This window comes from Varroa jacobsoni, unplaced genomic scaffold, assembly GCF_002532875.2.
Source record: "Varroa jacobsoni isolate VJ856 unplaced genomic scaffold, vjacob_1.0 scaffold_838, whole genome shotgun sequence".
Taxonomy (NCBI): Eukaryota; Metazoa; Arthropoda; class Arachnida; order Mesostigmata; family Varroidae; genus Varroa; species Varroa jacobsoni.
Genome location: NW_019213740.1, coordinates 78,019 through 105,318, shown reverse-complemented (window position 1 = coordinate 105,318; position 27,300 = coordinate 78,019). Strand labels below are relative to the sequence as shown.

The 27,300-nt window shown below is 42.3% G+C and overlaps 1 protein-coding gene and 2 long non-coding RNA genes across 6 annotated transcripts in view; 2 read left to right on the top strand and 1 right to left on the bottom strand.

Annotated features, from left to right (window-relative positions):
• LOC111264227 (sushi, von Willebrand factor type A, EGF and pentraxin domain-containing protein 1) overlaps positions 1 to 27,300 on the bottom strand; it is a gene marked incomplete at its 3' end in the record, with an annotated part of 77,300 nt that overhangs the window by 42,820 nt on the left and 7,180 nt on the right. The window contains 1 exon segment of one of the 2 annotated variants that reach the window (XM_022839927.2): positions 21,352 to 21,523. Coding sequence (XP_022695662.1) covers positions 21,352 to 21,517 — 166 coding nt within the window. 2 annotated transcript variants of the gene reach the window in all.
• LOC147752975 (uncharacterized) lies at positions 3,271 to 4,649 on the top strand. 2 transcript variants are annotated; one of them, XR_015312620.1, is made up of 3 exons: positions 3,271 to 3,886; positions 4,061 to 4,266; positions 4,444 to 4,649. It is a non-coding gene; the product is annotated as an uncharacterized LOC147752975 (long non-coding RNA). The 2 variants fall into 2 exon arrangements; XR_015312619.1 differs by having other exon boundaries at positions 4,061 to 4,649.
• Positions 21,978 to 27,300, top strand: part of LOC111264230 (uncharacterized) — a 44,150-nt gene continuing 38,827 nt past the window's right edge. For both annotated transcript variants that reach the window (XR_002682766.2, XR_002682764.2), the window contains exon 1: positions 21,978 to 22,068. This is a non-coding gene — a long non-coding RNA (uncharacterized LOC111264230). The remainder of the gene's footprint in view (positions 22,069 to 27,300) is intronic.

Here is a 27,300-nt window from a genome sequence, read left to right as displayed (position 1 = left end):
CTCGTGAATGTACTGCTGATGCACAAACGTTCCTTTAATAGACTTTCTTTCCGGTTTGCTTTCAGGGGACCGCACAACACAGTTTTGGCTTAATAAATCAAATTCCATAGGCTAGTTAAGCAGATTAGTGAACGAAAAAAGAAGACGCGAAGTAGACAAAAATATACGAAGCCCTACGACGCGACAGTGGTTAGTAGCTCCGCGACATGTTCTTCCACTTGATACGATCGTTTCAAAGCCATATTCATTCGGTGGCATATAATCGCATTGCATGGCGTGGAGGCCAGAACGCAAGTATGGCGTGTGTTCGTGTTTCTATTTATAACTGTGCGCGTCGTTTGAGCCGTGGGCTGTCAGGCGTTAAAACTTATCGTGGTAACTTACGGCATAAAGACAGCATTGTTTGGAGGACTCCTCATTCGTAACATGCTCTCTGTTCCGGGCGACGATGGCGTTAGAGCCACAAAAGCGGCTTAGTTAAGGGAGAGATTAGATGTAGAAGCGAAAGGAAAGAAAAGGGGTGACATCGATGAATCAGCATAGCTAGGTGCCGACATTTTTATTGAAAACGTCAGATTCCAGAATTCGAAATCGTCTGTACATTACAGATAAATATAGTATACCGTTTTTTAATCCTGACAGAGAATCGTAGTTGAATTGGGGACTAGTGCGTACTGTAGCAATATAGTACGAGTTTTTTTGTTGAAACATCACTCTCTACTAGTCCTTCAGCATATCAAAAAAGGAAGCTGAATAGTCCTGGACAGTACGAGTAAATTTACTATTGATGTACAGGACTAGCGTAAAATAAAACTGCTGTTATGACTATAGACCAAATCCTGGAAAGGACCTAAGTTTTGTATAATAGAGTGCCACACTCACTAACGACGCTTAGATCATATGCTGATGTAAGACAATATCTCTTTCTGATAATATTTCTGCAATGAATATAGATCGGGTTCAGAAAACTCCGATCATATACACAACGCCATTCGTTGTTCTGCCCTTAACCGAATCCCCTTCATCTGACTAAACTACTGCAAATCAAGTCTTCTCATGTATGGCATCATTTTTCTTTCAGCTACAATGGAAGCATTTGTGTGTAATGTATTTTTATATCATAAAGAACGCGGCGATGAAGCTCTTTTACCTATATATATATACATATATATATATATATATATATATATATATATATATATATATATATAAAACTCGTTGATCTTTTAGATTATCGTACTTCGTTGGTTGTTCGCAGCTATCCGAAGCAGCAAACATGCTGTGTTGCTTCTCGTAGTGAACCTTACAAAAACCTTAACATGATTAGTTTTTTAATTTTTTTGTTTTTCGTTGAAGACCCAACACATGTATAAGTAATAACAACTCGATTTTCTCAGAGAACTAATATTTAACAATGCAATGTGTTTTTGTAGTTTCGTTTCTTGCTTGATGACTATATATACATCTATATATTTATGTATATATATAATTTTTTTGATTGATGATTTACGACTTATTGGAACGCGCTTTTTCTGTTTCGGATTTGTGCTTCGCCACTGGCCCTCTGCATTGGCGACTTTTTGCTTGAGGCCTTTCGCAGCGCCCTCATTCCGTCTGCTGGAGGCAAATGAATGGATATTAATAAAATTGATGCGCACATTTGCATGACATAGTAGCCCGAAATTAGAAAGTGCTGGTCTCTATTGCGACATCGTCTCTGAAGTAAGCCATATGACTAGTATTGGCGGTAGCATTAGACGCAATCCAGGTTAGGTTGGCTACATGTCAGAGCTTTTTGTGGTGTTTGAATGTCGTTTAAGCCTCTTATAGGAACTTTCTTGTTTTGCTTTGAAGCGGGTAAACAAGCACCCCCAATACAGTCTTGGTGTCTATGGCGACGTACTCGTGACGTCGCTTTCTGCTATCTACTCTTAGAACTTTTTTTGGAAGAAAATTCATTAATTTTCGGTCAAACGTTGTAATATATTGGCGAGCAAAAAAAAACTACAAGTTTTAGCGAAGCTTTCATGCATTTCAACAAAATATATTTTCCACTTCAATTGCACGCCCGTCATACAATTCGTCTCTGAAAATTGTTGCTGGAAGAAAGACTGAGAGCATTCTTTCCGAATAGAGGGACGTTATATGCCTGCGCTCTGATGCAAACACCGATCTTCAGTTAATCATGTACACAGAAAGTATGATGTGCCCTAACTGATGTGCCGACATGTTTAATCTATGAGCACTCTTATGAATGGCCTTTATATAACGTATAATGGTATACGAAGCAGAAGCGCGGCTGGTGGACCCAACAATCTGCACGCCTCGAAGTTCAATTCTGTGCACGTCTTGCTCGACTTTGAAATCCGTTCACTCTCTGTCTCAAGGCCTTGAGAATTTGCGTATCCCAAACAGCAGACGTTAAGAGAAAATCAAACTGATACAAGAACTTAGCAAGCTAATATGTATGTGTTTATTGAAGTTAGTCCGATGCAATACAACTTAGTGAGAAAATGTCCTTCTTCTTGAACGTTCGCACATTCATACGTATTGATATACCTTTATTCTAAAATAATAGCTGAAAATGCCTTTGCTTGAATTAACTTGCAAGCAGTACGTTCTAATTTAACTTATCTCCTTCATCAGGCTAGTCTGGAAACAAGCATTACTTCGAGGATATAGAATGCTAGTTATTATAGAATAAGTAAGAATGACTAACGTTAAGAAGGTCGGAGGACGACCAATAGGTCGACGTAGCGGCATTCGGCTAAAGATGACGGAACACAATAGAAAGTAAGCAAAATAAAGAACCTAACGCGGGAAGCAAGAAAGGGAAAGCAGCACGGGTTCTGCGCGTGTTTTCTTTCTGCATTTACCGATACCGTCATCATCCTGGGTAACGCGCACTGGGTCGGCTGGCCACCACAGCTGTCTGCTATATACCGAGGGCGTCGCTCTCGGGTTCACTTTGATATGTTCCTTATTCAATTGTTTATCTTTGCGGTATATCATTGCCTTCATTGATTTTACTCTACTTCAGTAGTCTTCTTGCCAGTTCGCTTTTGGAAGAGCCGGTGAATAAGCAACGCTTTAGTATTAATTGGCTTCACTGTCATGTGTATCCTTGTGTAATGACGGCACACCTAAGATGGTTTGCATGCTCCCATCAGGAAGAGCTTCGTGGTCCTATCGATAAGGCATTCGTTACGACTTTGTACTGATTAACATCAATAACACCAATAGAGTTATAGAAACAAGACGTGAATGAAAAGCCCTAATAAATATCACGGGACAAATTTCAGGAAGCAAGAAAAACAGTAGTGGTATTAAACGAGTCAAAAAGGTAGTATCGTTGGATGTTTTAATAGCTGACGGTTATCTCTATGTTTCGAGCCTTACATCCGGTGCCGCCGTCAGACATTCCATCAGACAGACGGCTGGTTCCTAACGAGAAACGAAGTCAGTCTATATTCGCGCTCGTACGTAAACCACGACGTGTCCCTAGGATTAACACGCAAATACGCTACCCACTAAGCTATGACGGAGCTGGCCGTTATTCACGTTCAAGTAAAATATACTTTTACACTTGTGCAGTGCAATAGATAATCGATTCTATTGCCGTGACAATCGGGTGAAACGTGCACCGTCGATAGAAGCAAACACAATGGCAAAAAGACGGAGACATATTAGCGTTTTTTCGCGCACTCATACATATCCGTCTGTTGAATATTTCCTTCAAGGTGGTGTCCATAAACGCTAAACGAAAAGTGCAGATGATGGTAAACATTGTACGGTTAACGTTTGTTGTTACGCTACGGTGGGTCTGGAGTTTCCAGAGGTACGAAGAAAGGAAGCATTGACGCTCAAACGGCGAACGGATGCGAAAGTACTCCTCTCGATATAACGTGATCCTATTATTAAATTTTTCTTCCTATCGAAATATTTTTTCGTGGTTTATTAACGCTCAGTCATTAGGATCAACTGAAACTCGGTAGCTATTATATTATTATTAGCTATATATTAATTAATATATATATATAATAGCTATTATAACGTTAAGGTGGTGAGCTTCAGGCGCGCCTGAGACCTTCCGAACGTTCAAAGTTGATGCGAGAAGAGTGGTGCGCGTCGTCCTTAAGAGCGGTTTGCTTGTAATCAATTAGTCGAGGAACTTGAAGCAGGACGCGTGACAACTTTGCCAGCGGCAAGACACGATGCGAACGGGTAAAGCCATGTGGCCAGTTTTCTTCTCAGCTAAATGACTCAGTAAGAACAAAAACCATTTGCAGGTAACATACAATTAAGGTCTATTGTCATTTCTGCAGAGTCCGTAATAGCACAATTATGCAAGAGGCGGTACATTCTAGATGGTTGGCGCGTATTGCTTCCGGTGCTTCGTCATGGTAACCATAAGCATGTGGCCACTGCGGATTTGAATTTCAGCACTGGCAAATGCCATATCGCTATGGAATATTATCGTCACGCCGTTTTATAGATCCGTTGAAGAAAAACCCAGATGAATTTTGCAAGGCCCGTCCAAAATAACGCCTAATGGCTTCAAGACCGAACGTAGGAAAACACACGCAAAAACACGTCAAAGGCTTATTATACATTCTAAATATAACTGATGATAATGTTAACGAATCAAACGAATTTTCAACCTTGACGCTCGTGCACGCAGATTGCGTAGTTAACAAATTGCACACGTCATTGACTGGGCGTCGTAATGCAAACACCGACACATAAAAAACCTTATCAAAAACACTCGACGATAGAATAACACTCGATGGTAGACGATACTATCAAGTTAGGTATATAGATGAAAACATGTAACAGCAGAAGTATAGAGTTGTCTTTTCGCCTACGGCCAGTGCGATAGAATTTCTGTATTTTAGAATAGAACTACCATCACCTTTGCGAGAGTTGACGACAGACACTATGCCTATAGCTATCGTCAGAGTCATCGTGTTGCTGTTTCGAAAAATAACGCGCCAAGCACGAACGAGTTAAGAACGAGCAGATCTAATTGTTTACAATCCTTCAGATTTGATCGGATCGGGATAGGTAGGCATAATCGTACGACTCACGTCAGCGACAGATACAAGAATAGAATCTATATATAATACATACATGGGGAATCATCCTAATGTAGTGTTAAAGCTAGTTTTTCAGCGCATCCCGGCCGCATAAAAAAGGACGAGGCAGATTTAGTGCCTTTATTAGAGATGTGTCGATCCGCATAGGTATGCAGCTCATATTTTTCCTTCTCTATTATCAACTTCGTTCGCAAACAAAAACATTGATGCCATAGTCATATTGTGGTAGTATAGTCGCGTCGGGTTGCTCTTTTTATGTATGTCCCGTTGAGCGACAAATACAGACGCGGCCATTAAGTGGCTAAAGCAGCTGCATTTTAAAAACATCGTCGAAAACAAAAGTACCTATGCATTGTTGATTGTACAAGTGTTTGTGTCTAAAAATTACAACGAATCTCCAGAAGCCGGCTAATGTGCGCCTTCTTCGAGAACCGCTAAAGCCGACAGCTGCGATCCGTTGCCACTTGCCGTTAATGACATTAGTGCCACTAGTGCGATGCGTAGCAGACGAAAATATCACCGTCATCGCCGAAATCGGAAGCGGGCATCCACAACACGCACGAATAGTCGTAGAAACGATTACTGCGTTACCATCGACGTATGGTTTGGCTCGCGGTTCTGGCCGGTGGAAGTATTTATTTTATCATGAAATATATTCTCCTTACCCCTATGGCGTTCTTATGCAAGGAGTTTGTCAAGGGTCACTGGGGTGATCATATGGTTCATGACAATAACCATAATATTGCGGCCGCTACTGATTCGGTTACGTTTACAGTGCTTCTTCTCGTCCCAACTGCCAAGGGCAATTGTTGATAATAATTAATATAATAATAATGTCGCAATAATTAAGCTAAATGATGAAAAGGTGGCGTATTCTCTCGGCTTTATTATCGCATTTTATCGTTCGCTATATTCTGAGCACTGTCGTCGTTGAGGCGGTCATTTCCTTTAAGCGAATAACAACGGCGTCAGAAACTGCAACCAGATCCCGCCAAAACAAGCTTGTTTGCGATGTGACCCGAGAAAACGTCTATCGTCTAGGTTTTTGTTTTTAAAGACGAAGACGAAGCAGATTATTTACTTTCCAGTCTTGAATCGATTTCAGAAGCAGAATGGAAAAATCTTTTGTCTAGTTCTACCGATACGGGAGCCTGATAAGCAGTAAGGTGTCTGGTTTGAGGCACGCTGCCTGTAGAACCGAATCCGCTCAAATATTGTAGACAATTTAAAGTGTTTATTCATAGCAAAGGTTTTGCTGTAGATTTTCTTTAGGGTTTTGTAGCCTGAAAGACGATCCGCAGCACCTATCAAACTTCATCGCCCATTCGATACAGATGCTAGCTGCATCTTTCGATCGGCATCAGTTCTTCAACGAAGTTACTTAATCGTGTTTGGCACCTCACTGTCGGTGGAACCTACATTTTCGCGCTGATGCGTTTTTAATAAACGATGCAATAGTCACTGTTACTATCGCTCCTGAAACGGTTCCAGTATTTGATTTCGTCTCACCTAAAATGACGGCGGTTCAAATAAGTTCCACCTCGTTAAGAAGAAGAAACTTAGACTTTACTTAACAATTCGGTTGATGGCTTAAGTTCGTCTATCGTTGTGATGTGCTGTCGACTGGATGGCAACTTGTCAAATACGAGGCCAATCTGTAACTCCTCGGCCTCTAGCCGGCAAAAACGTTTGGCAAATGCTATGGTGTGCCTAGGTATCAGCCTGCAACGTAAGATCATTTAATAAACATCATAGTCCCTGCGTAACGTACCCGAGTGGATTAACTTTGTTATGGCCCAAGCAAGTGGATAGCCGTAACAGACAAGCTTCAAGGCTAGCAGACAAAAAAAATTATAGTAAAAACATTAGGCGTACCTCAGTCGCAGCGATTAAACCAGTTTCAAACCCAAATAATTTTCGCTTGCGGTATTTGAACGTCGAATGATCCTTCACTGGATATAATGTCTATTTTCTATCAGACCAATTCCCGCACTGGTATCCAACCTCACTATTATACTTAGTTCGAGCGCCAATAGCGTCAATGACGAATACATCATTACGCCAACGTGTTGCTGCCGGTTCCATCCTATGCCGGGTTTTCAGTTTCGCAGTCCGTTTTGGCTCCGGTTTTCCGCCCTATCTCTTACATCTTTTTGCTGTCTTCTTTTTCGTGTAAAAAAATTGATTTTCTATATATTCGCCTGGCGCTCCGCTGTATCGCGATACGAGTTTCCGATGCGCCATCAGCTCTACCTAGAAATGAGGTACAGTTAGAAACAGCCATGTAATCGCGTAGACGATTCGAAGCCCGAATTGCAAACTTCGAATGGGAAAGAGCGAGAAGGGTAAATTTAACGCAGATTCCACTTCGACCACTGCAATGAAGTGCTACGGCGTACGATGGGGGCTATGGGGCCAAATTGATCAATAGCTTTGTATTGGCCGATATTTGCTTTCTACTGCAGCTGGTCTTGTATCTTCTTCTTTTTCAGCACCCTATTTCACTCCGTTCCGCCACCCCAAAACTGGGTCCGGAGAATGAGTCGAGTTCTCCCAAATTCCATGTATGACAAAATTAATTAACTCCTGTCCGCAGCGTAACAGCAACAGTTTATGTTATGTTTCTAAACATTTTCAGAATATCAGCTACAGGAGGTTGTTTTTCAGTGCTGCATATTGCCGTCGAAAACTGAGCTTCCAATACTGTTATTTGATGATTACACTTTTGCCAATACTCGTTAAAGGCATGGTAACGGCGAGCATCTTCTGGCTTTCGCGAGTGAGTAACCGATCGAGTAGACGCAAACGTTGGAAACATCTGCAACCTTCTTTTCAACAACTAAAGCAAAGTTGTATAGCGCATATAACCAGGTAGAGAGGCAAAAAAACGATCGAATTTATCTAAAAAAAAAAAAGGCGACATGACATTGTACCTCTTAGAACGTTCATTTGTGTCCCGTCAACACTATTTATTTGAAACAAAAAAAAAAAACTGGATCATCTATACAGATGATTATCATGGCGCAATCCGGCAAACTTATATATATATATATATATATAATATATATATATATATATAAAAGGAATATTTTTTGTAAATGTGAGTTTTAACTAGAATCGGCTAAAAGCTGGACACCTCGATCCGGTCTACAATTTTATAGACAGAGAGCTAATTTAACGTAATTATTACGCCATTTTTTTTCTTTACTTTCTTCTAATGGAATCAAGCCAATACAATAAGAATAATGACGATAAAAGGGGGCTTATGTCTCAATACTTCAGAAAGTATCAACGATTTTAGATTTCTATCGGTGGTCATGTAACACAGGCGAGACGAGACACTGTCTATCGCTGTAACTTACTCTCTGCGTGTCACCTTTTACTCTCAATGGTATTGCTCGTTTTACTTAAGGTCACTATTTCGCCACAAAAAGTTTATATTTCTGTATATTTGAAGGAAATGCAGCTAAAAGTTACGAACAAACACCATGTTCATATCTGTTCTAGATGCTAAGATTTTTATATTAGCAAACGCTTCCGTCTCCTTTTACGTTTTCCATTTATTCTAAACTGAATTTTTGTGATACTGAAAGTGTCATGGCGGTACACACACAGACGTGCGCACACGATGTTTCCGAAGCGGTATTTGAAAATATAGTTTATTGTTCAATACAATTATATAATAGCTTATAGATAGTCAATATTGCGGTGTTTAAGATAGTTGTGCACATGATGCTTAGATGCCCCCTTCGTCGGTGGCATTTGGCGGTTAATTATCTTCGTTTAAATTATTATCATTTTGTCGCTTCTTCCCAACGGTAGCTTCTGTTTCTTTTGTATAGTCTTTATTCGAGGGATAGGTGAACTTGCCCGCATAATCCATTATCTGCGTTTCTCTGAACCCTTCTAACTCATTTCTTGTTCGCTTCTGAGCATTGCATAACAACGTAACTGTCCACGAGTCTGAGCTGTATTCATTAGCAGTATCTTTGACGTTTTCCCCACTTTTTACAACTTCTCTTGGTTTCGTGTCTAAGCACTGCTTCCACCCAAAGCAGAAGGCATTTCATCTGTACATACACGTGTGCGCTCGCGCATGCGTCTATGGCACAGAATAACGTAGTCTAGTTGAATCTGCTATGCGTTAGCAAGCGTAAAATATCTCCAATATCGAAACACAGGCTACTTCTGACGTATTGACTCACTCATGAGTCGTCTATTGTTACAAACCAGTATACGCCGCGAAGCGCAACATGTGCAGCTACAGAAGCGGCGGAAGTTTTCCGATAAACATGTGTGTAGTTTCGACATCATCTTGCCGATCGTTTCATGATACAATGCCGCTGTTCTGATTACTCAAAATTTTAGTAAAATTAACTCGGCGCTGCGGAAGTGACGCCTTCACGGTATTCATACGATCTTACATGGCATCTTGCCGCTGGGCTGCCATCGTAATTCTCATAATGTCATAATGATCTACGCCCTAACTGTGGCGTCAAGCTATCCAGCCACGTACTTAACAAAGATGGACTATTACCACCCGAACTGTACTGCCGAAAAAATAAACACTTTGTGTATTCGACACGTTTTCGTAAGACTTACGCGATGCAACATCGCGAGCGTTTTCGAAAATAACATGATAAACAATTAGAAGTGTTTCACTACAGAGATCAGGAACAGCACAATCCCGAAACGCAAGATGGCGTGAAGGAACAGGAAACTATTTCGTTAAATCCATGTCGAATTGTACTGAGGCCGTCCGTCACATCCGATTGCTTCAAACTATAACCTATTAATGTTAATATTCCCATTAAAAGCTTGTATGCTGTTTCATCGTGGAGAGGAGTTCGAAATAATGGGCATAATAATAGTTCAGAGAAACAACGTTGTCGCATTGATTGATTTAGCTGTTGCCGCGTTTTTCCTACCGTACGACGCTGCCCACCTAGACCTACCTACCTGCTTACCTATCTACCTGTTGCCTGGACTACTTCTGTTATCCCTTGTGGCTACTGTTTCTGCCAGCTAGTAGGTGTGCTTTGCAAAACTTCCGACATTTGTATTCCGTTTAGTTATTTTACGGAATTATGCCACTGGAGATGTAGCGATCCTCAAGCGTCATAGTCATTAGATAATAGTAATATCTGTTTCATTCTTTTCTTCGTGTCTACAGCAAATTACGTTTTTGCTGGCTCATTGTTATCCGTTGATATTGTTTAATTTGGGCATGAAACCAAGCACGCAGGTATGTTCCTGTCGGCAAAGGGCGCAATGGAAGGCCTTCGAGCTTCTTTCGAAGTTCCGCTTTTGTGTTGATGTTAGCCTGGTTAATTTTAATATTAAAGTTTTCGTTTCCGACGCTAGAGTTTTGCTTGTGTTCCTTCCTCGGAGCCCAAAACCGACTGCGTGCAGTTCTCGGCATTATTTTTCAAAAATTTCTATTGAAGTCACATTGAAGCCCTTGGACCAGGAAGGCCGTAAACTGGACGCAAATAGCTGGAACAAGCGAAAGTCACTAAAAGCAGTGAATCGCTAGACATAAATTACGTTTATTGACGGCGCTCAATCGAAATATAGGAAAAATAGGAAGCGAAGAGCGCTGACGCTTCTAAATCAGATCGGCAATCAAATCATATAGCTTGCCATTGTGATTTCGTCGGTCGTCTTCGGACATCTCGGTGCACTTGATGCCACCCAACAAATGGGGCGCTACATATAAAAACGAAACCGGTAAGGAAAACCGAAATGCAAAACGTGCTCTAGCAAGGACGAGACACATTAGACAATTATATTATATATTTTCTACGGCTAGCAACTTATAAATACTAACTCGTGATGACCTGACGTAATGTTCCGTAAAAATCACTCGATACGATCGTGCAAATGAAGGCGTCATGTCGAGGCAGATTGCCAATTTAGAGCTTGATTCGAGCTACCGCGGTTCTCCGCTTCCACGTATACAACTAGCAATTAACTCTAACTTACTATAAATGAACGAATGTACCGCAAGTAGACGACAATCGTTAGGGTTTATTGATAATAGCTGAACGTTTGCAGCATGCCGTACATACATGTTTCCACATATTGTGGCAATACGCGAAAATGCTATTACAAGCATATAATTACGAATAGTTAACTTTTCAATAGAAGTTTAAGCTTAAACAGTGCACTCGTTGTACCTTACACATACAAGGTGAGAAAAAATGAGCGATCCAATCGATTTGATCAATCGAATTTAAAGAGGACACCATTGTTCAGAGGGTAGCCGAAGCATTTAGTTTCAGCTCACCATAGTACCGTTATCCGTCCAACGTCTGGGAACTCTATAATATAATGTGTTCATAATCATACGTTTATTCATTCCTACAGTCAAATCTGTTCCTCCTGGCCGTCTAGTTCCGTGCGCTGGTTCGATTTCTCATCACTACCTTCGTAATAAAATTGCTGGGTAAATTCAGCTCGGTCGATGGAATAAACTGAACATCGACACCGCATAGTGATATACTAGCCGACTGAAGCGTTATCTACTTTTCAACGACAGCCCGTCTCTATTCGACGTAGCCAATAGGGGACTCTGACGTCGATCGCCCAATGTTTAGGGGACACTGTTCAATCGGAGACGCGAGCGATGACGGAAGATTGACGATTCTGTTTTCATACGTTGCCTATGTCGTTTTGTGTCAGCAGCTACACGGTCAATTAGCCGACGATTTCGACGGCTGTCATCACCGTTGAACCTTCGAATCTCATCAAACGCTTTGCCCGGCCATCTTCGCTGCGGCTCTTTCTGTAGAAATACCGTTTTCAACAGCTGCAGCAGCTGTGTCGACTGAACGCGATCTGCGCAGCGTTCCGCTGTGCGCGGAGCCAAGCGAGTGAGTAAACTACTGATGTTTATATGTCACCTAGGAAATAACGTGAAGTTCCAGTTTGACATATATATATATATATATAACAAAGACTCACTATTACCGCCATAACCTATAAGCGCTGACAGGGGCTGCTACTGTTAAGGCCTTTCAAAAATTACTGACCCAAATATAGCAGCCGAATGAGCTATTGTTCTTGTTGAAGTTGTCGTTGCTGTCGGCATAAACTAAGAGAACCGATAGCGCCTCTAGTAGAGGAGTTAGCAACAATCTAACGACAAGGAGAACCTTTTTAGAATATATCCAATATAGCAAACATATCCAATAGGAGCAGACATGCCAAGCACGTCGTTATTAAGCCGTTGACACGCAGTTACACAACAACCTAGCTACGACCAGGTAGATTACTTAGTTTAGGTACGTTACTGCACGAGTTGCATTAGATTAATTGTGAGAAGAGTATGTAACGGCCTCGACGGAAACCCTCCAGCCATGTACGTAGCTCGTGTACGTAGTATTGCTCGCAACATTATGCTTGACAGACTAGGAAAAAATACGAGAACTAAAAGCGTATGCGGCATGTGTTGGATCTTCGTTTGCATTTGCCGCGGCAGAAGGCTAAGAAAATCATAAACGTTTTTCGAAATAAAAGAGACACGGAGGGAAAAATACAGAGTACTATTTCATACTAGAAGTAGTAAAACTGTTACTTCTATCGCAGTTTTCAACGAATGTGACGATTCTCTCGCAGGGACCGATCGTGTCTTTTTTGATTTCGTTGACTTTTAAAAAAAGCTTAGGGAACCCCGTACGGTCAAATATTGACCGTGACTAATTCATTTTGCGAGTCGGTCTCCTTCGCTGCTGTTGACAGCGTGGGTCGATGGATTTGTCGGTGGCTTGTCCTGCCGATTGTTTATCAATGCTCGTTAAATGATCTCCTATTCAAATTCCAAATACGTTTTCTGTCGTTGATCGCGCAAGACATGTGGTTGAACAGTTCTGATTTTGTCGCGTTGCAACTCATCGCTCATGCGACGTACCTGTGGTGTCCACCTCGAACGCGACTTCTCGTTGGCGACATTTCTACTGCCGCGCTAGCGTCATGCAGTCTTGGATTTACCCTGCGTCATGACCGGCACGTTTAATCTAGACCAGCAGCAGTAAACCGTTTGTCTGTATCTTCTAGCAGGGCCAATACCAGGACGGACGTTGCCTCTTCCGCGATCGGCTCATTCAAAAAAAAAAGTGGCAACGAATGTTGGCAAACATGGCCGTATTTAGCAGTTCCTCCCTCTCGCCCCTATTCGAAGTTGTCCGTTTCAAACATAATCATTAACAAATGACACTATTACAACTATTACGATCTTCGACGACCGCATAGCACTAAGTTAAATAGCAACTGTGACAATTAATGTGTTAATGATTACTCGCAAGTTAGCTTCTTTGTGGCCTCAGATCTACTAGACGGAGCGGACGCATGATGCTAAGAGCAAAACGTTGCACAATGACCCGTTACTATCAGTAGACAATTCGCTCAGAATATATAACCTCCAGTGTAGTTCAAGCATCGCTTGAATATGAGTACGACCACGATAACAACATAGATGCCAGCTACAAAGATATCACCAATATAGATCATGCCGCCATATAATTACATCAACTTTTTACCAAAACGGCCATGTCAATATGATAATGCTGCAGCCGTAGTTGCGGTAGCGGATACGTATTTCGCTATTGTTACGGTTGGCCATGTTGTCAAGGATGGGACGAATCGTGATCTGAACGTACAGCTCAGTTGGAATGGGATAGGGCGACGAAACGAACTTTGATGCAAAACCTTTAGCCAGCAAGGGTAGCCACGCTGGCAGAATCTATATTAGAGCGCTATTGTACTAAATGGCGATCTGTGCCGAAACGAAACACTGACGCTGATGAAAACGGACAAATTCTGGGGTCTGACGAGAGAGTACACCGAGTGGATGAAGACGCCGCTTGAAGAAGTGTCGGCCGCTAGACATGTTATTGTCCCGTTTGCCGCCGGCGCGCCTTAACGTAAACCTCCGAGTCGACCGGTAAGACGAGATGAAAAAATACGAAGCAGAAGATCGTCGGTGATGATGAAGAAGATGGTGTGTGTACGTGCGCAATCTATTTTGGTTAGGAGTTGGCAGGCGCGTGAAACTGCAGTAGCCGTTGATGCCATCCCTCGTGTCAGTTATCCTTGAATATGACCAACTGTCACTTAAGGTAGTGCGCTAGATATGGTTCGGCCATTGCATGGCGATAGCGGTTGATCAATTCGCGTTTATGCTGGTCATTGCTGATGCGTATTCCGTACCTCTGCCAAGCTCGACAGGCATCGAACTAAAGCGATATCATTTTGTCCGCTCGTCGACCACTCGGATGCCTTCTCATAATATTGATCAAAAGGAACGAAGGACCCTTATGCTACGCTTGACAAAAGAAAACAAAAAACACCGTGCCAAAACATAGCAACCCTTCACTAGGCATATATTTCAGGGTAAGCCAAAGATTATCCTGGCACTTGTTTATTAGTTAAAGTGGCATGAGAGCAAAATCTAGTGAGAGTCATGGTAATGAAGACACTCAAACTGTAAAATGACTTTTTATCAAGCTAACATTGTGCCATAAAGTTTATGACCTCTACGTATGATCGAAACGGCAATGTATAACGTCGAAGGGACGATACGATTTTGACTTAGTTAGTCGCCGGATTTTCGCCAAACTTGTGACCGTCGTCGAGTTAGAACATACTAATATAACAATAAAAAATAGACAACGATCTCACGGAGACAAAAAAGCAGCGACAAAAGTTGAATAGAGTTAATCCAATTTTTTCCAGCATAAAAACGGTGTCCAACAAATGGGTGAGAGCACCTCGTACCAAAATGTAGTATTTGGTATTTTTTCGGTGATATATATCTACATAACGTTGCACACCACAATAAGTGTGTGCTTACCAGCGTAATGGCTAGTACTGTGCAGGAAGACAGGATTCTAATGTTAATTTATTTAATCAACTGCAGTCTGCTGCGTACTTCGTTGAATAAATTGAGAATGACTCACGGTTACTACGCTGTTCGTTACGGTGGCAAATTTCTGGCCATACTTATACACCTCTGTATTTCTCGTATCTTTGCATCTGACTATCGTCGCTTCCGACGTGAACAATTTTCGTTCTGAGATTTGGCATTTTGCTGACTCACAACGAGAACAGGAGAAGCTTCTTGACTTCACGATGACGCCCAAAGCCACACGATGATAGTGTTTGATGCGACGGCTCAGATCTTTTACGGGTGATCTCATTCGAGATAACGCTACTGCCGCTGTTAGACGAGGCGCAAAACTTACTTCGCCTATCATCGAGACCTCTTTCCTCCCGGTGTTCCCGTGTGTCAAATTGGGATTCGTATTAGGTTCCCCACATTACGTAGCCGTCTTCTGCCATCTAAATTGTCTCACAATCCTCATTTCGACGATTATTGATCCACACAAACACCTAATAGCGATAGCACGTGATAATTTGTATACAAAACTAAGAAGCATAAACTACGTTAGAGCGACTACGTATCATTAGTTTTCACTATATATCTTAGATGGAGGTTCTCTTTTTGCCGTCACAAACTTTCAATTTAGCTCTCCATTCACTGGGACAACAATCACTGATTTGGTTTAAAAATCTGGATCATCAAAGTTCTACGCCTCAAGGTCATCCTGGAGAGTAGATCGAAGCTAATGTATAAGATGGGCCTAGGCTATCACGCGATACGATTACGCTAGAAGATCGTCCACGTATTCTAAGTCGGTGTACATCTACATAGATAATGCTATATAGGTAGATAAGAGCAATTATTCTGGTAGATATCGTTATAAACTTTCAAGCAGGATATATGTATATATGAACACACACGTAACAACGACTGCTTCTTGACTCAGCGTCACGCAGCGCTTTCACGCAAATGGATAGCGTCGGGCGGATGAGTGGTGGGTAAGCGTAAAAAATTGAGATAAACCAAAGCAAAAACAGGGGGCAACATCGGAAAGTCCAGTTGATTATTGCCCTCGATTCAGCCTAAGCTAACGACAGCCACATCAGGTGCGCTAAATATGTACATCGTAACGTATATATATAGATAGATTGACTAGTGGGTACATGAACATGCTGCAAAAAAAAAAGCTACAACTTTATGCGTTTCGCTATTCAATGTATATAGGAACAGCTTTTGTAGTAGCAGCAGCACAGGATAAGGTTCATGCACTTAGTTAAACATTGTACTGTGAGCAGCCACTGTGGCAGTTGTCAGCAGGCCGTTGTGGCTATCGTTTCGCTCGACAGTATCCGTGGCCCGCTGTTGCTGTCGGCGACAGTAATAAACTACAGTTAGTTTTCCTATGGTAATCTTTTTTATTTAACTAGTGCCATGCCATCAGCAGTAGGCCACTGTAATCGAGCGCTGGTTGGCCAACAGATGAGCAACTGTTTGATGCTATTCACCGCGACGGGTACGGCAAAGCGACAAGCAGCGATTGTCGTTCAATAGCGATAGACATCGGCTCGACCCAGCTATTAACAAGTGGGTCATACGTAGATGGCACCAAACGTAGCAACAGACGGACAGAACGTTGACAACACTACAGCTCCGCGTAGAATTAGCAGTGCTATAGCTGGTCACTTCGTTGACTAGCTGAACTCTCGTGATGATACAATCGACGCCGACGCTTAAGAATATTGCAACGTTATATTGATTCAGGAACAAAGAGCTCCTACACTGTTTACTAGTATAATTCGAGATGGAACGTCACAATATGATTATATTTTTTTTTTCTCACTCGATTATGCAGTGAGATTGTGGAAAAAGCCATGATAGATATATCAGAAGAGTAGTCAACGAAACGACTGGATCATTCCACCCGCAACGTTTTGTCGCACCTCATTTCTTTCATTGGCGAAGTCGTTAATACAAGTCACTCACAAGACGAACAATGACCGACGCGATCCTCATCTTGCTACAAAACGACTAGAGGGGTCGATTTTCACCGAACCAACCGAGCGGTTTACGGTGAAGACACGATCGCAATCGGCCCAACTCACATAGAAGCTCTGCTGTAGAGACGACACAGTGAACACAGATCTAGTGCCGTTACCATCTTCTACTGGTAGTATTTACGCATCGCTCGCTATTACATCGAATAGCATCAGACGAGGATAGCTCACTCAACGCTTGAAGCGGCGCGGAGCTAGAAATGTCCTGTGAGAAAAACTATTGACAAACGCATTGCGTAGCATCCTACAGATTTGAGGCGCATAAACATGTACTCATAAGGCCACCGCGTTTGATGCGATCTCTTAAAAATCGTGCGACAAACAATAAACGGCGTATACCGTGCTAGAAGTGACAGCTTGCGTCGAAATTAATTTTTGTCTTAAGTTATTTTTTGTAAATGTTTATTTTCCAGTGTGTGCTTCCTCCCGCTGATCCACTCCATGAACATGTTACGACTGCCCCTTCTCCTAGGACACGCTTGAGTCAATCCCTGCTTAAATCCTATTAAATACGAGCGGCACGTTGACACATCCCTACGCATTGGCGTCGCTGTTACCTAACGTGATGTGCGCTCCTCGAATCAATATACATTCGCACGTATTTCACAACAGCCGACAACGTTTCACTAGCTTTTGTAGAAGCGTATGCTCTTTTAAAATCATACAGGATTCGACACCCTCTCTGTTCTTGCGATTACGTTCTAGTTCTGCTGTGGGTTGTTGCGCGACTATGGCCGGAGTTGGCTAAGGACGAAAACGATAACAACGACCCAAGCGAAAGTCTGCGTCCACTCAATTCGTGAGAAGTTATTTTTCTTCCCTCCGATCGATCCAAACGTCGCCTGTTGCTATCTCTTCTGGTTTACCTCGACGAGTGCTTGGCCAATTCGTCCATTCTTCGCTTGGCGTAAAGTTCCTGTCGCGCGGATTGCTCGTGATGCTTCTGAGAAGGGGTGCCGCTTCGAGCTGTACGAAACCAACAGATCAGGCACTTGCAGCGAACGAACAGCTTTTATATGAAGCCGCGCAGCTCTGGATGAAGGTCGTGAAGAAGTTAACTCACGGACCTCAGCAAAAAGCTCGTCAAACACAGCGACAACGAAATATGTCAGCATAAGACTGGTTCTCAAAACGTGTCAGGAGCATTGAGAGGGTATTTACAGGCTATTGCGTAAGATCGTCCAGCAATGATGACCTAGTGACCGCCGTCAATCTGTTATTTTTGACTTACCCGTTTTTGCCTGAAATTGGTACTCGAAAAACAGCTTTTATATCCTTATTTTTATGCAAATTATTCTTACGTCGCCTTTCGCAGGTAGAAGTCATTAGCTTCAAGTTCCCCGTGAAAATATTCTTGAAGTAAAGAGGGATCTAGCGCTTGGTTATCGTCAGCGACTGAGATTGCCGCAAGCTCTTACGGCTGCCAACGGCCTCAGCTACTGTTGAAGAGCCCCAAAAAAATAACGTTGCTATCACTTTGACGTGCGAGTGCCTGCACCAGAGTTAGGCCGAGGCAGGCCGAGCCTTTTGGACGAACTAACGTGTCGTGGTCAGCAAAAATTAATAAATGACAGAAGGAGTTACTTGGAGGAGCACATGGCCGAACTCTGCCCTTGCAAGTCGCATCGATCGTGGCTGCTGCAGCAGCAGCAGCATCGGCAAGGAAAACAGCATTTACCGGAACCCACAGGTTGATCCAGGAGGAGAACATAGATGAAGTTAAGACCTTGTTAGCTTTAATTAAGCACACCGATGAAAACATGGTGCGTCGCTTGCTATTGCTTTGTGATGACGTCCTTATAAAGTAGGGGTCCTAGGGCGTCTAGATCGTTCGCTATTTTCGTCGTTCGCACCTTGTCACTAGCTCCACTCCTACGTCTTTCTCATAAGTGGTACCAGCTCGTTCAGGACAGTCATCAATAACTGTCAAAGGTAGTTAATTTAATGATGAATTATTTTGAGTCTGTATACTGAAAAATCTGACAATTTCTAGCCTTCAGGAATACACGGTTACGACTTACAGAGGCAAAGTAACCCCATCCCTAAATAGATGCAAACTGTTAGAGGTAAATGAACTCTTAGCTTTTATGGCGGTCTCAATACATGCATTTCGTTGAAACACGTAGGATAAATCCTATTTAACATCGGCTTACTTGCATATGGTATGCTGTGAACGGAGACCAAGCCCAGCAACGGCGTCGTCAATGCAAACTAACCACAGCTCATCTTTTGGCGGCCATGGAGAAACGTATTTACCATTTTACCTATTCGCAACATGTTGCATCCGATGAAATCGTCATTTACCGAGGGATGGCAGGAGAAATTACCGCATATATATGATATTAGTATAGTCTGCTGTTCATTACAGCTACTGGTTCGCCGGCTGTCTGCCGGTCTGTCTATTGGCTACTCCCATTTTCCTATTTGAGGTAACCTATTTAATGTCGCCATGTGTCCCAGCTCCGCGTTATTCAAGAGCAAAGGAAAATACATTTGTTAACCCTAAAAACCTGTACAAGATACAGTCGTAAGGCGGCTAATATCATATAAACTATGTTTAGTAGCGAAGCACTATGTAATACGATAAAATGCATTCGAGAAAACAAATAATTTCCTTCAATGCGCGTCAGCAGAAGCCGTATGTGGTACTGTTATTGTTGTTAGTGTTCCGCAGACGATAGTACCACAAATACAGTTATATATAAGCTTTAAAAGCTAAAATTTAATGGTAAATTTCAATATGCTCATCTATTTAAGTTCTAAAATTTACCAGTTAGTACGTCTTTGAAAATCCGAAGGCTACCGAAGCTTTGAAAATTTAGCTCTTATTTGGCAAATATACGTCATTTAAATTAAAAATTTCATAAAACCGTAACCGGAATCGACGCGACACGCACATGATCGTCCATTTCATTCGGTAAAGTAACACGACTATTGTTATTAAGTATATCACAATTTGAGGTAAACTTCTTTTTATGAGCACACACGACCTCTTGCTTTGCAATTAGATCTACCATATAAGTTGCTCGTAACGCTTCACCACACAGCCTTCAGCTGCTTTGCAATTGCAGTTCATCGACCTAGCGAGATAGCATCGCTCATCTTTAAATAGTTATAATTTATGGCATATATATGCATATATCTATATGGAAGTTAGGCTTCAAACGTAAATAGATGAAGAGCTATTGCTTACGACGTCTGTTGGCAGCACGCTATCACTAAAAGCCATACGGATAATTAGGGCTAATCTAAGTTGACCACTGGTTAGAGCTACCCTAGGAATTACTGTAAATTTTTACGCCGAGGCAATACCTATACGCGAACTGCGGTCTCAAAGAATTCCTGCTACGTGTTTGAACAATTCAATTTACGTCAACGTTATACATGTACTACGTTCACGTTCATATTAACGCCACCAATTTGTTATGTAACGAACGAGCAATTAGATATGAACCTTGTCACCATCACCGGATCTCGGCGATTTTTGCCTGGTATGCAGCTGAGCGGCCGACTGTAAGCAATCATAGTTAGAATGAAACCATCGGATCCGCTTCGTCAGTGTAGCTGAAGAGTGATCACCCTCCAACTGGATCACAGACGAAAGACTCGATAACGGAAACGCTAATGTTAGGGCTCAATAAACGAATCAGCCACAGGGGCAAACTTGAAAGCAGAACTGACAAACGAGTGTCATCGATGGTCAGTTGGATCACTGCGATGAGAAGCTTCTCTATCTAGCGAAGACAATTTCAATACGCCAGAACATCATTTGTTGGTAAACTCGAAAGCCAGTAGCCAGAAGAGAGAATAACTAAGTGGGCCTAAATCACCTAAGTCGACTCACGCTGCCATCTCCGTACCGAACCTATATGTCGAGTACAAATCAAGTACGATATAGCAAGAAGAAGATAAACGATACATAATGAATCAAACTATTTTCCATCTTTCCGAGAAAGAACACGTTCCTAAGCTGTTTTCGTTACCGTTCGAAGCTTCCTGATTATAAGGCGAATAGGACTCGCCTTTTGCAGTGTGCGTCCGTACCTTCAGATGTTGCAGCGTTCTATATAGCAGCTCTATCAATATATCATCGGATAGCGTGCAGCATTCGCTATCCATATCAAATGATATCTCTATACTGTTTTCGAAATTCGACATTTCTCGTTGTTAACTGCGGCAGTTGCTTAGCGAGCGGAATTTTCCGCTGCGCCCACTCAAAAAAAGACAGTTCGGTTCTTCATTGTTGTATATTGTTGCTAGCAAGCAAAAAGGTCAACAGAAAAAAAGGGATCTTTTCGGTGGATCCTCATTGTCAAACCTGACTTCTGCTTGTGTTCATCGCGTGCCCCAGATTTGGAATGAGGCAACTCTGAACTGCTTGGCGAAATTCCATCCAGAGAAATCCGCTTGTTCCATTCTTCACTGCTAGAACTTGATTTCGCTGCGCGAGCAATCGTGCGTTGACACCTTTGTGTTTTCTGCATGCATTTATTATATGATTGTCTCTCACGCACGCACGCACGCACGCACGCACACACGCACGCACGCACGCACGTACGTACGTTTGTTTGTCTCGGGTGTCTGGTTTGGCTCACATTTCTCAGTGCTCGAACCAGGCGAGCAGTCTGCTGAAAGCCAGTAGAATGTCTGCTTGAAGGGCAAAAACAAATTGAAAACGTCGACCTAATACATGAAGAGCTTAGCACAAAAGGCTGTTTAACTGCAGTGTAACTGATGTATGCTGGTATATAATATAGGATTCAGCTGAGATAGATCCACGGCGGATGGTGTTGAATTCTATGCATAGTTGCCGAGGATCGATAACCCGTTTAAAATCGTTCGATGCCGACCTGCTGATCCAATGTGAACCGAGCAAAAACTCGTCGTATGAAATCGGTAGAGGTGAATAAAGTATTCTTAGAAAAGTACAGAATGCCATTCTAGCTTGGGCTGTAGCTAGCAACAGCCGTTCCATCTAGAAAAGTGCCGTAAACAAGATACCGTTCGACAAGAAACGTCTGCATAAACGAGACACGTAAGCCATATATTTTGTTCTAGTTGATATTTTCCCTGCTTTACAATTTTTTAACTATGCTATTTTCAAAGAGTAACGAAATTGTGAGATAATTTTGCCGAGTGGTGTATGATCGTGTTAGTCAGACGTATTTACTCTAGGTAGTACGATAGTTTTGTGTCATGGGGAATTGTAGCCAGCGCCTGTCATGTAAACGTATGGAAACCGCAGTAATATAACTTTGAAATACAAAATCTGAAGCAATTGTTAAGCTTCGGCCCCGTGACCCGATGATGACTTTAGTAGTCTTAGGTGTACAGACACCGACTAGCATTTAGCCTTAACAATTTTCGCGACAAAGGACACCGAAGGAGCACATGTATGCCGCTAAAGTGGGTCTTACTTTGCCCCTTTACCAACATTACACGTTACCGTCAATTTCGTTGGCCGGCTTAAGTGACGCCTGAGTCAGAGCAATGCCTACTGGTGCCCCTTGATGCCCCTTGAATTATAGCGAGTCGACATGGATACTTCTGAATGCTACCCAAATAAGTTATATTTTTGCGCTACACTTTGCTTCTTGTCTCGGAACGATACGAGGAAGTATCGAGCAAAACGAATATAGTGTAGTCTGGTTCAGGCATTCACTGATAACGGTGGCTCAAGTAAAAAAAGGTGCCGTGAACGAAGATCTGGCCAGGCAGGATGCAAGTCGCACGAATTTGTCGGGAAAAAAACCTAAAAGAACATAGCGCGATATCAATATCTCGAGATGCGCAAGAAGAAAGCGATCAACAGATAAAAATGATAAACACATGCTAGTGGAATTAAGGTGATATGCGGCGTCCGAATTAGCATAAGGTAGACTCAAAATAGAAAAAAAAACTCTGCATGATTCGATAAGTTTCACAAATTAATAATAAACATTTTTGTTCAAACGTGTTCGCTCTGCTCTTTCTAACCGCTCTAACCGCAATAAAAATAAAATGGGCAATATAATAACTTTGTAGCAATACAGTAACTAATTCCGGCTAAAAGAAAACTTAGTTAAACTGTTTTCATAACAGCATATTAATTACACGTTTCGGTCAGGGCCTGATCGGCCCACCGCGATGGCATCCTGTACTATTATTCAGCTGTATAGATCCTATTGATTTTTTGTAGCTGATAATAATTGTAGTAGAATCTGGTACCAAAGCTTATTAGCTAAATTGAAAGGACGTTTACTTTTACTCTAGCTAAACTAGAGCTGCACTCGTTCGCTGTCAGGTGCGTTTAGAAGCAACAGTTTAAGGGTAGTCTGTATCATTAATGTACCTTTGGGAAGATTTGATGGTACCTATAGACGTGTAGTGTAGTTCTGACGATGACTTTTTCCCCACCGTATAGTAAAGTAATACCCTCCGGTAGTCTCCCTTAATCGTACTTAGTCGAGCCGTTCAACCGCTACTTGCGTAATGGCGCACGAATTGAGTGAGTGATTGTCCAGCTAACGAAGACTCAATTAGAACGGAACTCGCTACACGTTAGCCGATGTTTGGTATTCGTTCATAGTTGTGAGCTGATCATAGGCCACCGAGGAACAATACTGTATACGAAAAAAAAAAAAAAACGTGCAAAAGAAACACCATAGTCTCCCCCTTGCTTTCGCGTACATAGCGCCTACGTTAAGTGGACACATGTAAGCGTGGCACGCGCACATTTCACGATTGTCGTTAACGAACCCTTTCGCCCTCGTGCAGCTACTGGTAAGAAGTCGTGTAATTTATTGGCGCTGTAATGTAGTATATCACCAAAGGATCACTCGAAAAATTGGGGCGACCAAAGTCATTGATTTGAATTCGATAGCGGCTTGCCCATTTAGTATATACGATTTGTCAATATGGGACTTTCCTCTGCAAAAAGACCGTTGTGCCTGCATCGGCTGGCTCAGGTACGCGGTCGTTTACTAATAATTTAAAGTAAATAGGGGAAAAATATAAACCATGAAATAACGCACTACTGTATGAGGTAGACGGTTTTAGCTCCTATAAACAGATAGCTAATGTATAAGACGAGAACGCTCTTATTTCTGTAAATAGATGTTGTTTATTGAATGAAAATAAAAACGAATGCGCGTATAGTGAGCTGTATGACTAACAATCGGTTGAATCGGTTCCATACGTGGATACCGTATATGCCCCCTTCAATTTTTCGATAGATAGACGCTAGATCACAAACCCGTTGAGCTGTAAACATTTTTTTTGCTTTCCGACTTCGCTGATTTGACCTAAAAAGAAGAGCACTACACAGCTGCTGACTTAGTATATTGTACTACTACTACTACGCGTGGAAAATGCCCAATGACGAGGCAAAGCTACAACCGGTGAAATATCGTTGACAGAGTAAGTTGGATCCTTCATCCCTCATTCTCTTCGCCTTTTCTTTGCTTTATAGTTCAATGTTTATTTTGTGCTCTTCTGCTTTAAGTGGGGAAACTGGGCCTCATAGAATAATTTCCTCAAAACTTTAAAATTTCTCATCTGAATCCGATTCTCGAACAACGGCGTGTGTCTACGCGTCGGTGCCCAGGCCTTACCGGGTTGATCATATTTAATAATCACGCCAGCGAAGAATTACGATGAATGAAATAATCATGAACAATTTATTTCTAAAAGTCAGCTTTACCGACTTCAGTCTCCTTCTCCTGAGTTTTGCGCTAAGCTAATTCAGCCTGTTGTCTAGAGATTCCCAAAAATTCCTTAGTGCTTCCTCGACGTCGGGACTGTCGTCACCATTTGGAAGCTCTTGTTATTATTGGTCCCCAATGTGTTTCCTTCAACAGACCGGCCCTTTTGACGATAGTTCTTCACTTACATTCTATCATACACATTGACGCGTTACGCTGTTTGGAGGCTGCTTAATTTTAAACAGCGCTCAGCTAACAGAAGAGATCGTTAAGCTGATGAATGCGGCCAGTTTTGGTAGTAGAGCCACTGGGTATTCAAGCTAAAAGAGCGCGAAATCTTTAAAACGAATGTAATATTTGTGCTTTTCGCTTTGTCCACAATATCGTTATCAAAATGATCGTGAGCAGCGCCATCGTCGACAGCCGTCGAATGTAGTCTTTTTTTTTTATCAGTTTTGATATTTTGATATCTAGAAAGCGTACTGCTGTTAAGCTTTAACGTAACAAAGCAGGTCAATAAATACGAAAGTCAAATTTACAGTCAAATCATAGCTAAAAAAGCTCAGTGACAATATGACCCGTGAGTTGTACAAGTTTAGCTTGCTTCATTAGCAAAAATCTCAAACCAAAGCATTTTAAAAGCTTGAAAAGGATACGCCAATGCGTGTTCCACAGCTCTCCTGTGGTGTTGATGGACCCTACGGGCACTAATGACCGATTGATAATGTTAGTTAGATTGAACACTTAACGTGCACCGCCGTAATTATAGTTATGGGAAGAACTATCGCAGATAAAGGTGATCATACTGCTGCTTCAGGACTATACAAAGTATAATGGATACAGTTTTTTTACCAAACTGCTACGTGACTATCTAGGCGGACATTTGGCAGACATGGGCATTGGCCTGCAACACGCCCTGCCTCCCGGCCGTCCGTGTAATCATCGCCGATAGACAGCTGAAGTAACAAAGCCTAATGAGGCACAAGGACGCAGACGGCTAGATTAGCAGGACAGTGAATTGCCCTCATCATCCGCATATCGTTTACTTTTGCTCGTCGTCGCCCTTCGTCCACTTGTCGTGCTAAACATGTTGGCCAAATTTCTCGATTCCTCTCCAACTCACCGTGGGACGCCTGATGAGGGAGCGCGAAAAAGAGAGAAAGAAGCAGACCAAAACGAATGCGCACGACTGATCGCCGTAACGATGTATTAGATGAATTTTGTGTTTCTAGGCGAAAGGCCTGAACACCTCTCCGACAACAGAAGCAGCGGCGATCTCAGCGCTCTTGTGACGGCCCCACGGCGGCTTTCGGTCAGCTTTGTTTAAGCGGCAGCCAACAAGCTTGGAGGCAAATCACACCTTACGCAGACGACACGATACATAGATGCACGTATATTTCTATGCATTTAGTGATGCTTTGAACGCTGCTGCTACCACTATTACGGAGCACCCAGAATCTATTGGGTTCGATCGTTCCCCGATGCATGAAGAAGATTGGCCCTTTTCTCTTTTTGCCTTCTTCGAACAGAAGCCTTGACGATGGTTTATCGACTTGCTATCTTTGTACGTACATATCTCACGGGAGCAGGGTATTCGTACGGCATGCTATGACGTAGTTATCTAAAAAAAACTCTCTAGCAGCAGCGTCGGACCGTCAGTTCTGGCCGTCATGTTTGTGTCCACAGGCTTTACTGTGATGATTATTACGGAGTAGGTCATCGAGGGGCGGTAGAGATCGTAGGGTGTTCTGAGCTTCACTAACGAGCAAAGGTACCCCACAATCCATGACGAGCTGAGCTGAGATGAAGCCAGGACTTGGGGAAAGATGGCGGTACCTATGCTGGCCAAAGGGCACTGAGATATTGAAGGAGCGCCCTAAACCGCTTGTAAGACGGAAAAAACAAGGGCAGAGTGGACGAAACCTTGCGAGCTTGAGATCTCTAGCATAGCGCTGACGTATACGTGCGCACCAATCCGACTCAGCGTAACAATAAAAAATGGCGAAAGCAGATACCACACGTGGCCGCCTAAACAAAAACACGTGATGCTGCTAAAAAACTAAATTATTATTTACATATTCCAGGTTTTTATCGTTGTTAATATAATATTTGGCGACCGAGTGTACCGATACGCTTCAAACTACTTGATTCACTATACGTACCGAAAATCATACATACACCTAATCGAAACTGTGACGTACATCGGTGCCTCTTTTTAGTTTTTAAGCTTCTGCAGCTTCTGCCAACCCATTATTCGCACTCTTACAGAATCTGAGACCTTCTCGAGAACACCGCGTTCACACCCAACCGCGCGAGATATCATCAATCCACAGTCAATTAAACCCAATGTTTATGATGAAACTGCCGGACACAAAACTATCGAGGCGTCGAACCGTACCTCTACAGGACTAGACATATAGGTGTAGTTGTAGTTACCAGTAGATCTATGGCAGCTCTCGACAATACTCGGTTCAAGTGTTTTTAGTTATGAGCGGCTTTTTGGATTTTGTTTTTTTTTTTTACTTGCTTCTTCCGCAAGTTTTTTAGGTTGTTCACACACAAACTGTTGGCACACAGTAATCTTG